Source organism: Sinocyclocheilus anshuiensis, unplaced genomic scaffold (genome assembly GCF_001515605.1).
Source record: "Sinocyclocheilus anshuiensis isolate Anshui unplaced genomic scaffold, SAMN03320099.WGS_v1.1 scaffold1003, whole genome shotgun sequence".
Classification (NCBI taxonomy): Eukaryota; Metazoa; Chordata; class Actinopteri; order Cypriniformes; family Cyprinidae; genus Sinocyclocheilus; species Sinocyclocheilus anshuiensis.
Genome location: NW_015542495.1, coordinates 1225464 through 1237990, shown reverse-complemented (window position 1 = coordinate 1237990; position 12527 = coordinate 1225464). Strand labels below are relative to the sequence as shown.

Below are 12527 nucleotides of genomic sequence, written 5' to 3'. Positions count from 1 at the left end.
AGAGGGGCAGGACTCGGCGCTCGAGTGCGCCTGTAACTAATCCAGTTCATTCCACCGGATCAGTTCACCTGGATTCCTGACGGACGTTAATGTGCGGAGCAGGTGAGCTTCACTGGATAAGTTACTATCTTTAGAGACAGCACTTACTTGACAGTTTTTGAGTCTTTTAAAGTGAGTTCATAACAGTTACGGTCAATTTTAAACGCAGACTTTGTGATCATTTTAAAACAATCTCCAAACACTTCTGAGGAATGCGGCGGATCTGAACCGCAATATTTTGGTTGTGTTTACAAAGTGATTTGGGCAGCACGAGACAATCTAAAAAGGAAACCATGGCAACAGGAGGATTTAAATCTAACAGCGCAACGGACTTTCTGGAGGAATGGAAAGCAAAGCGTGAGAAGATGAGAGCAAAGATGCTGGGAGATATCGCCGCCGCCACCGGGAGAACCACTGAGTTAAACAACAACGGCAGCTCGGTTAACTGCGTCTCCTCTTCGTCCTCCTATCCGGTGACCCGGTCTTCCTCTTCGACCGCTTTGAAGGACGAACCGAAGAAACCCGAGCCGCCCGGGGAAAACTTGAAGAAGACGCCGGAGAAAGTGAGTGGTGTCCCGCAGGCGGAGAGCTCGAGCCCCGCTGGTGTGGAAGACAGTGATAAGGAGAGTCCCACACACGGCAAGAGTAAAGAGAATAAGAGCTCAGGACCCAGCGCCAGAAAGGGCAAAGGACAGATAGAGAAAAGGAAGTTAAGAGAGAAGAGGAGGTCAACAGGTGTTGTCAGCATACCGTCCAATGAGGTGAGTTCACTTGTTTTAAAGTTAACCATTTCATCCAGGTAGCAGCAGTACTGTGGTATCAGATTATATTTATAATCACAATACCCATAGACGATACATTTACGTGATTTTCCCATGTATTACCATTGTACTTCCAAAAACATGGCAATACTGTGGTACTACTTGTATAAGAATGTCCATTTCTTCTGGGTTGCCTTTATGCAACCACATTTTTATGTGGACAAATGTTAGCCAAATATTGTAGATTAGGTATAACAGCATGGTATTTGTAAAATAGACAAGCATTGTGTCACTGTATAAATAAAAGAGTCAATACCATGGGACTTACTGGACTTTTATATATATAAAAAAAAATTGACATGGCACCATAAAGCCATGGTAATGGATACTTGGCCATGATGCTTTGATGTATATCATGTTACTGAAGGATTGACATATTAATATGCAATTTTTGTACCATATAAACCCAATTATTCCAATGGCACCATGTCAAACATAGTTATACAATATTACTTGTGTGTAAATGGCCCATATACCGAGTTGCAACCATACTTTATTAAGTTTAAAAACATGGTATGTTTGGAGGCCAACATGGTCCATAATGGTTTTATGGTCCATAATGGTCATAAAACCAATTGTAATTTTTTTTGTCCATTATTCTTTGATGTATACCATTACACTGAATGATTAACTATTAATATGCTGTGTATTTACATGTATTTCAAAGCATATTGTTGTATTAACCATCATGCTAGTTTCCAAACAATATTGTAATACTGTGGTACTTGTGTAAATGATCTGTCGGCCCATATCTACTGAGTTGGAGTTGCAACCATATTTAGACCTACTTACAGACAGTATCCTAAATATGTTTGTAACAAAAGTAGACAAGAATGTGTTTGCCATGGTACCGCCGTTCAAAAAAGGTGGCAATACCATGGTTCTTTTTTTTTTTTTTGGAACCACATTTGCTCTTAGATCTTTACCTATCCCTACTATGTGACTACAAAACATGGTATTAACTGTTTTATCATTCTCCATAAACAGGGAAATACCATAGCACCTCTTTTGTAAGTCATCTGTTGGTCCATTTGTGCCAAACTGGCACAACCACATTTGCTTACATAGACAAAACTCCAGCCAAGTTATGTAACTTAAGTAGAAAAAGCTTTAATCTGAAATCCATTATTAAATGTCACTCCATCAGTTCACTCGCATGCCTTCCTTATGTAATGTATGTGAAATATCTGTTCAGTGCATGTTCTCCTCCAAGCAACTCTCACATAAATCAAGACTAGAATGCACTGAGTTTGATCACTAACAGATTGAGATAATATTATACATATTTTCTCCATTTCATGATTTATAATGGCTGTGGTTTGCAGAATAACATTCTATATCATGTGATGTAGATGATGGAGAACATGGTACGGCTGTTCCTCTAGTTTAAGAAACTTCATCAGCTGATCAGTTCACCATAACAGTTGGCCTCCAAAACATGCCAACTGACTCATAAGTTTCACCACTGTTATCTCTCACACTTTCAACCCGTCACGTTCCCCTGCATGAGTAAAGGGAGTCTTGTTAGTGTAGTATGCCATTGCAGTATATACTGGAGCTGTGAATGCCTACGTACAACCCAGCTCCGCTGCCCCGCGGATAGTTACTGTTGGAGGCTAACCAGTGTGTCTGCTTGGGTTGAAGACATCCTGTCATTAGCCTCTTGCACTGTGCCAAGGTAAAGTAGTTTGGGAAGTGGGCGCAGGCCAAGACTTAATGTTAGGGTGTCTTTGAGAGATAAGTGTGCAAGTATACACACTCATGCCCCATGGTCTCTCTGGGGCTGTAACTGCTAGAATGCATATGTGGGGTTGGTTAAATTATTTATCGTTTTGACACTTCATTTTTTATTCTGTCGGGGGTTGAAGCGAGGGAGCATGGTATGCAGTTCGAGTGCCCTATATAGTGTGTAAGTGTGAAGGCAGTTAATGGCTATGACATGCTGTCTAAACGCATTCAGCCAGGGTCCCATCACCTGAAACTATCATTTATGCCTGATATGGTGTACAACCATATGTCTCACACCTCTTGGAATTTATCAAACAGGTCCAATGTCTGCTTGGTTTTGTGAAACGGCACTTACTATCCTTCCCTGAACTGCTTTGCGAAAAGATATGCTGTAAACCAGACATTTGGACATTCCATAGGTCGTTTCCCTGTACTTCCTGCTGTGGCTTCAAATTTACAGGGCTCATTGTTCCACTGTGTGCATTTAGCAGCTCACTGTGAGTTATTGGACTCTTGCAGAGCTTCCCAGCTCTCCGCCCGAAACCTAAACTTTGTTTCCCACTGTCTTTGTGATGGGCGCTGATAACATCTATAAAGCCTGCCCCGAACTTTGGCTCAGAGTAATTAGTCAGTAATTCATTGCTGCCGACTTTGCAAATGAGCAGTCCCTTGCAAACACCTTTAAGTGAACCTCAGCCTTCTGTATATGTGTATGTCCCATTGTAACTTTAATCCGTAATGTGTTTGTTTAGTATTACAGATCTGAAAGTTCATATCACCAGCCAGAATGTTTGATAAATGTTCTCTTGCTACGTATGTTTAGCTAGGGTGACTGAGAAGTTTGTTTTATTTTCTGAGTGTTTGGACCAGTGCAGCTCTAATAAACGCAAATGCTATTGTTTGACATCTGGCAGAGTCTCAAACTCCTCACGACCCGTTTGGAGATAAAAGCCTCCTATGTCCGGTCTGCTTGGCGGTTTTCCATTTCAAATTCCAAATCCAGCATAAACAACGACATTCTCAACTTTATGTGGTGTGAAAACCTTGAGCTGGTGTTTGCACAGGAGTCAAGTCAAGTCAAGTCACCTTTATTTATATAGCGCTTTTAACAATGCAGATTGTGTCAAAGCAACTGAACAGCATTAATTAGGAAAATAGTGTGTCAATAATGCAAAATGACAATAGTAAACACAAATTTTTCAGTTAAAGACAGTTCATCATTGAATTCAGTGATGTCAACATCCAGCTCAGTTTAAATAGTATCTTTGCAATCAAGTCAACGGTATCGCTGGAAATGAAGTGTCCCCAACTAAGCAAGCCAGAGGCGACAGAGGAGAACTGGAGATGAACCTGGATACGACTGTCCATCAGCAGGGCGATCATTTTATATTTGGATGGAATTCACAACCCTGAGAAATAAATATTTATGATTGTTTCTTGCTGAAGGAGTTGCTAGTGGCAAAAAGCCAGGTGTTTTTTTTTTTTTTACTTTCTGAGAGGAAGCTTGGCAAATCTAAAGCTTGAGTCGGCCTACATACTGCAGCACTGAAAGAGATCATAAGTTACGGTTTACGTTTTGAAGTCCTTGGGAATTTGCTGTACATTTGTGACATTTGAACAGGAAACCTGAACTAACTGGCAGATGTTTGGCATTGGGAGCAGTCATGTGGATGAAGAACAGTCCTTTACATTTCCTTATCTTCTGCTTCTAGTGACCTATAGGGTCTGGTTAACCAAACAAGGCCCTCGTACAAGCAAATCACGACTAGAGGAAGTGGAAATGCTTCTATTGAAGCACTATTTTCTTGTGTACTGCTGTGTTTTAAACCTGCGGTTGTTGATCAACTTATTGTTAGCGGTCGGTGACCTGTTGTAAAATGTCAAAACATCGGCACCTTGGTTAACTGCCAGTTGTATAATGTCAAACATACAAATTTGGTTTTGCAATTTTATGAAATTGTACATTTGTCAACGGTCTACTGCTTGGAATGAGACTTTGCCACCTAAACAAGCATGGGACGGCATGTTTTGCAGTCACCATTTTTTCCAAACAAGGTCACATCAACACTACAAATACCTCTGAGATTCAGTCATGGTTAAGTAAGGTTAAGCAACCAACCGTTAACACTTTCTCCTTTTGTTTTTAGGACATTCCAGGCTATGTACCAAGCATAGTGGAGTATTTTTGGTAATCTTTTCAACAAGGGAAATTCCTGCATTTATTTGTTACCACTGATATTTGTACTAGAGGCTACACTGCATTCATGTTCTCCACCAGAAGTGTAATGCCATTAAGTGGCGATTATGAGCAACTTGAAAGTTTAAAACTCAAGTCTTGATGAAACAGGTAGAGCCTCACTTTATGCTCCGGGTCCTGCTACGAGGCTCTGGGAAGGTCCTTTGGAAGTCGGCCTTAATATACCGCTCAACAGCCAAATCATGATGTACTACATCCATTTAACTGTTGGACCAAATCAGCACACATAATCGAAGATCTGGAATGCAATGAGACCAAGATTCCCTGTGCTGGCCCTCTGAGCGGTCACCCTTCTCCTCCGATTATATTTAGCTCCATCTTACCTAGCTGTCCGGTCTTTTCAAGCATGATGCAGACTGACTTGCGTTCAGTTCAGAATTAATGCTCTTCGTTGTTTATGATGCATGACAGGCATTGCTATTTTCTATGCGAGCCACAATCATTTCTGTTGCATGTCGCAATGATGCATATATGATGATAGCGCCACCTTTTGCGTTTGGATGGTCTCACTTAGGAACACAATGGTCACGGTGTGTGCACATGAATTAGCTAGCCTGTTGATTGTGACAGTTGTGCGTTCATCACTCTTCTTCATTGGTGTAGACAGTGTGCAGGTATGAACTCTATAAATAGCCCCTTTCTAGGCTTGTGTGTTTAGACTCACTTTTTTTGTTTGCTTGAGAAATATCGCAGTGCTTTGTCAGCGACGCAGTGACACATTGCTGCAGATTGAGTCGTCACTTATTAACGTGCACCAGACACCACATAGAGAATGAACTATATGACCTGTTGCTCTCTTTGTGCGGCCAGCTCCTATCAAGTATATTTGTCTGTGTTCAAAAGCTGTTGACTCTTAGTTCAATATTTGAAGCCTTTAGTATCAGTGGGCAGAGTTCAAAAGAGGAACGGATAAGTCGTATAACCTGTACCATGTGTTGGGGAAGCTACTGTGAAGTTGTAGCATCCCCAGCAACTCATAATTAAATGAAAATTAGACTACAGTACATTTTTAGACTTTAAATATGTTTTAACCAGACATGACACGATAAACCGGTTAGCAATAAAAGGTATTTTAATATATATATATTTTGTCATAAGCGTGCACAACAGCAGATGAGTGACACTGCATTTTGGTGGTTGCTTGGTTTCTTTTTCTGCAGCATTGCACTGGGTTGTTCTGCATGAAATGTCATTGGACTGAAGTACTGGTCCTCATGCATATTAATCATCAAATATAGACCGAGACTCACTGTAGATAGAAGAGACTAATTGTGCAATGTGAGTTCTGTATATCGCCCACACAAGTTTCTTTTGATTGTGTTTTGTGGATAATAGTGTCGGCATTTTCATGTTCAAACCTTTTCATGTCGAGCCTAGTTGGAATCTATATTGTACGCTGTATAGTGTACACACACACACACACACACACACACACACACACACAGAATATTTTAAGTTGTAATAATATTTTAGATTACAGTTTTTACTGTCTTTTTGATCTTATAAAAGCATCCTTGTTGTGCATACAAGGCTTCTTTAAAAACATTAAGCTCAAATTTTTGATTGGTAGTAGGGATGCTCCGATCCGCCTTTTTCGCCTCCGATACCTATTCCGATACCTAGGGTTCGGTATTGGCCGATAGAGATACCGATCCGATACCAGTGAAGTTTTTTTCCCTCATTTAAATAAATGTAGAATTTATATATCTCTGTGTGTGGAACTGATAATCATTCTTTCACAATCTACTAGATACAGACTACTTCATTATAAAGAAAAATAAAATAAACAAATATGAAAAAATATAGGCCTATGTATATTTATAATCTATGACAAAAATTTATCATAAATTAGGTTAGTGGATAATTCGGCAGCAAAAGTTATTCTAGAAAAATCAGGGCAAGAAGATAAAGTCCTTTTTGCAAAATCATAGACATGTATTTACAAATCAAGTATAATGGGAACACAGAATGATCTTGGAGAGAGCTTTACCGAGCTGACTGTCGTAACCGAACGCGACCAGGGTTTAAAGGCTGAACGAATGTCTGACAGCCACAGCGGAGAAAAGAGTTTGTGTGAACTTTAATGTAAAGACTTAAATATTCATATGTAGCTCACATTAAGCTATCATATGGCTTCAGAAGTAACAGAATAATTCGCACAATCTGAAAAAAAAAAAAATAAAAAAATTCTCGGATTTGGATCGGCTCTCTCTGACCGATACTCGATCCGAGAAAAATGGCACTATCGGAGCCGATACCCGATATGAATATCGGATCGGCGCATCCCTAATTGGTAGTGTACTTTTGTTGTTAGAAATATAAATGTATAATGACAAAAATACAAAATATGAATAGAAAGGTATCTCAGAGAGTGCATTTGATTACAATGTAACTAAAAAAACAAAACAGTGACAGCATTTTGTCACATTACGCTGCAATTCTTTGAAAAAAGATGTTTCTGGAAATAGCTGAGCTAATGTCAGGCTACTAAAAAACTAGTTTGGTTAGTGTAGCTGTTATAGTAGCACAATAAAATCGCACCCAGTTCCGGTGGTGCGAAAACGCCAAAAAGTGGGTAGTTCCACAATTAGTTCTGGTACTATGAAAATGTTCCCGCGGTGCGAAAGGCCCTATTGGCACAGTGGGCAACGTGAAAAATTTGTATTCAATGTGTATTCTTCAAACAAGTGCAGAACACTTGGAGAGAGATGCCAGCGTGTTTTTAATTATATCGGCTAACACTTTGTCACACAGTGATTATTTACAAGGTTACGATCAAAGTTAGTTTTTATTGTGTGCGAGCAGAAACAATGATTATAAAACGGAGTGGATTTGGCCAGTAGTTGTTTGTGAACATTCCTTTCAGCAGGGCGCTTGGTATGAGTCAGTGGTAAAACCAGGCCACTCTGCGTGATTAGGCATTAGCCTGTCTGCTTACATTCACCACTGCACAACAAGACAAACCAGCTTTCTATTTTTCTTTTCTTACTATCATCCTTTGATCTTTTCCCCCTCCATCTGTCATCTCTCACTGTGTCTGTTGGTGTAAATGTGTCATGTGGTGTAAAGCGTGCTGATAGGTTGGTATTTCAGGATCTCAAATCAGTTTCACCTGATGCAAGATACTTGTTTATTATAGGAGCATAGAGCAGAAACACAGAAAACAATGTATAGTTGAGTCGTTGTTACAGTAGTTCTTCTCTACGGTTGTTTTTAGTATTCATGCAATATTCATGTCAAGGTAATTTTAATGAACCAATAAACTTAATGAGTGTTAAACTTATGTAACTTGTCTCGTCGTCCCACACTGTTTGTTTATTTGGACATGAATTATGTCCAATGAGTAATGTTTAGGAAGGTGTGCTTTTAAGAGTGAAAATTTTTTATGACCAATAATATTAAGTGTCCTTTAGCCATATGCAGAGACCATTTTGAATTATTGTTGTATTTCTGGCACAGTGATGAAGTGATGCCAAAATAATGATTACGCTACAACAATAAAAACTGCTTCAAAAATATTTTAATAATGTTAATTTACTGTACAATGATATGTTTCAACCATTTCTGTAACATATGAAGGACTTTTATGTAAAAAAAAAAGTAAATACATTTTGTGAATATTACTTTTAAATTTTTAATATAATTAAGATAATTTGCACTGCAGATACCAATGTTTCCTGTTGAATGTACATTGGTAATATGTAGTTTGGTGCTATTTGTTTTAGAGTAGAAAAGTAAATCAAACTGATTATCAGTGCTATTACTTTTCTTAGTAATCTGGCTTTTGTTTGCTGTATGATAAAACGGGTGAAAAATTGAAGTACATTGAAAGTACTTGCATTGAAGGAGGATCCTGAACCAGATCTAGAGAGCAGACTAGAGACTTTGATGTTGACTCTTTTGATGTGGACACTTGTTTTAAACAACCACTCACAAAACCCTGGCCTCTATGTAGTAATGCCCTAGAAACACCCAAAACACTAGCAACTGCATAGCAGTACACTAAAATTCACTCACAACACCTTAGCAGTTGCATAGCAATTCCTTGTCTCCTCCCATACAACTCTGTAGCACAGTGGTGGCAAGTTTTGCAAAGACAAGCACAGCTCCAAGTTGCTTTCATATTTTTGTCAGTACACCCAAGGCTTTGTCATCATATTTATGAGTTCTCAGGTATCCCACCTCATGCCACATCTCCATGGTTACACCTCAGACTTTGATCTCAAATAAATGTTTGCGTTGTTGCCAAGCTATGACACCGAGTGCCAGTGGGGCATTGAAGTAAAACACACCATCTGTCCTCTTCTCCTTGTTTCGAGTCACATTACTGAGTAACAGCCTTGAAGAATGTAGAAATGTGCAGAACAGTCAAGAAACATGACCTTTCATCACTGTTTGCATTCCTAAGCTTGATTAAAGATATAAGTTGACTTTCCTTCATTAAAGTCGCATTTGTGTCTTGACTCTGCTTGTTAACTGTTATGATTTGTTTGACCAAAGGCCTTAAAGAATGTGAATCATTTCTAAGGTCCACAACTTCTTCCATACCACGTACTTCAGTGTTTCAGGAAGCCAAATACAATCCCCAGGGATCTGCTTTGAGGAAGAGTATCTGTGGACACATCAAAGACAAACGAAGAGCAGAGACGCTTTGGAATGTAACTGGCAAACTCCGAGCATCAAATGAAAACGTTCCACCAAAAGCCCATGCACATGAGAGCTTGATCAAGAATTATCTAAATGAACAACACATTGCCACAGGGTTATTTTTTGAAGGACATACCTCTAGTTTCCTTGGAAGTTGTCCTATCTGTTGGGTTGACCTTCTCACGTCACTGCCCCGTTCTCATGCTGCCTTCATGTGCTATCAGAAATGTCCTACTTCCCACTTCTGATGTTGGAATTATAAGTTTGTTGCATTCAACTGCTTTGTTGTTTGAAGGAATAGGAATCATAGGATGACAGGAAGATCATTCTTGCCTATTTATTGGGTAAATCTTTTTAAAACCAAAACATATGGAAGCTATTTAGTCAATATCCAATGAAGTTTGAATAAAATGAAGCATCCCATTCAATGGCAATCATACAAACATTACTTGCACGATTTATACATTCACCTCGCTATCTAAAGAGTCAGTCAGCATGCTGACGATTTCTAAATTTTGGGCAAATAAATGTTTTTTTTTTTTGCTTTGGAAGTAATGTACAATATGCCTCAAATGGTTATTTATATTCAGAAATATTCATGACCGTAACAACAAGAGAAAGCAATGTAGATGTGTCATTACAGCAAAGTATCTCTTCTCCAGCGTGTTGAAAGTTTATGGCCCAGCCAACATGAAAACTCAGAAATCAAAATTATCTCCAAGTTTTCCAGTCGTAAATACAACTTAAGGGGCTTTTCTGTACGACTAGGAAACTATCATACAAACATTTACAATAAGATGTAAGGACAGCATCAGTGTCCTCTTAAAGTTCTGCTTGCTTGGCTATTTCTCGACCCATTCATTTGAATTGTCCTTCAGCTGCTGTGCAAGTTTCTATGCTGGTGACATTCACCTTTATCAGCCTTCACCGTGTGTTTGGACAAATGCTTAAATATGCCTTTCACCTTGATGTGCACAAGGTCTTGTTTTCGTGCATTTCTACGGGCCATGTCTGTTAACCTCTAGACCACAATTGACGTGAGAGGTTATGGGGTCAACTCCCTATAAAATGATGACAACTTATATCTGATTCTGTTACACAGAAGTGAATAAAAAGAATATATTGATATTTAATATTAAGGTAACACTTTTCAATAAGGTTCCATTAGTTAATGTTAGTTAATGTATTAACTATCATGAACGAACAGTGAACAATACATTACAGTATTCGTTAAATTTAAAAAGTCTTACAGAATTACTTTATATTATTTAATAAAATAATAAATAATCATTACAAAGCATTCTCGGTTTCGGTTTTCGGACCAGAATTTTCATTTCGTCCCTAGATGTAAGACTACATGTTTTATTTAGTTTAATTTAAATTTAACAGTAATTTACTTTCAAATGCCCCAATTACTGAAGGGTCTGCACAACTTTTTAGTACAATTTCAAGTTGCACTGTTCAAAATACCTGTAGTAGCACAGCAGTGCATACCTGTTTACATTTAATTAAGGTGGACTAGACTACACTGTAATACAAATAGTTGAGTTTGCCAGGTGCATACAACATTTATGACAGGTTTTCATGAAAGTGTTGGTCAGTTTGTCTGCTTGACAATCCCATTTTGCACTGCAACAATAAAACTGAAGTGAGATAAACAGAGAAATGTTTCTTTTTAGTTAAAACAGATGGTGTCAAAGTTTTTCTTTGGGGACATACTTTGAAGTTGGAAAAAGGTAATAAATTGCAATATATCGCAGAATATCACAATATATTTAAAATCGCAATAATATTGTATCGTGACACAAGTATTGTGATAATATCGTATCGTGAGGCCTCTGGTGATTCCCACCTCTACTTATCAGGCATATAACATGCAAGATGAAATTAAAATGACATCGAAAATTTTCTAAAGATAGTCTTCCTTCAGAAATACAGTGATATAAAAACACCCGCGCCTCGTTTTGATTTTTAAACATGTAGTACGTGCTCGTGTTTATTCAACGAAGCCTTTTGGAAAATCGGTCAATTTTTATATTGTGGCGAGCGCCACAAATAAATAAATGTATGGGAAACATATCCCACAGCACAACCACCTGAGCCCAACTTCAGTCTACTCATCTTAACTTTAACTGCATTTGTAGTCGGCGCCAAAGCCAGACTGATAAACAGACACAGACCGGAAGTTAACTTCGGGCCAGGCGCGTGTACCTGATGAAACCGTCTATACAAAAAATAACATTGCATCATCAAAAATAAGAGTTAATTTATAACCACCTGGTGAAGTTATGATATATGACTTCTTTTTTCCTGTTCTAATCAATTTCCAATGCCCTACATCTTTATCTCTCTGAATTGTGTCATATTAAGAAAGTACAATGGTTTGTGAATGTCTTATCAAGTTGACTCTAACTTGTTCCTTTCTAAACCCATTTAAAAGTGACGTAATCGTCTGTGAATGATGCAACTGCTCACTTGCACTTCCTGCCCCATTGAGCAGTAGTATTCAGTATGACAACCTAATCCTGCTCTTTATGGACCCACTGAACTCACCCAAACTCTAGCTTGTGAGATACTCCGGGTATTTCACTAAAACCCTGTAGAATGGCCTGCTACATATTGATAACAGTTCCTGAAAATCATGGCAACAAAATGCCAAACTGTTTTTGTTCAGCAATCAGTTCAAAGTAATTTTGCAGGCTGTAGGCTGTTTGACTGAGGGTAAGGCTATTTTGTGATTTTTTTTTTCACTAAATAACCATAATGACTATATTTTTGTTCATTTAAGACCTGTTGGCTCCTTTTATTTAAATGTACTTGCATAGATTGGGATCACAAGGTCAGACATGCAGTGAGTGATCTATCTTTGGTTGGCATGTTGATCTGTTGATTGACAGGGTTGATATTACAGATGGGTTGCTGTTGCCTTGAGAGAGAGAGAGAAAGGGTTGTATCCTGCTTCAAGTAAAGGATTGACAATAAGATTAAAGTTTAAGAATTCCCCTTTTTCCTCCCATTTAATTTCCTTTCCTACT

At 38.5% G+C, this 12527-nt stretch overlaps 1 protein-coding gene across 2 annotated transcripts in view; it reads left to right on the top strand.

Annotated features, from left to right (window-relative positions):
* The window catches only part of LOC107694180 (PRKC apoptosis WT1 regulator protein-like), a 95104-nt gene continuing 82577 nt past the window's right edge, over positions 1-12527 (top strand). The window contains exons 1-2 of one of the 2 annotated variants that reach the window (XM_016493807.1): positions 1-102; positions 296-800. In XM_016493807.1, coding sequence (XP_016349293.1) covers positions 333-800 — 468 coding nt within the window. In that variant the 5' untranslated portion in view covers positions 1-102; positions 296-332. Of the gene's footprint in view, positions 172-295; positions 801-12527 lie in introns of both variants that reach the window. The other variant, XM_016493808.1, reaches the window with a different exon arrangement.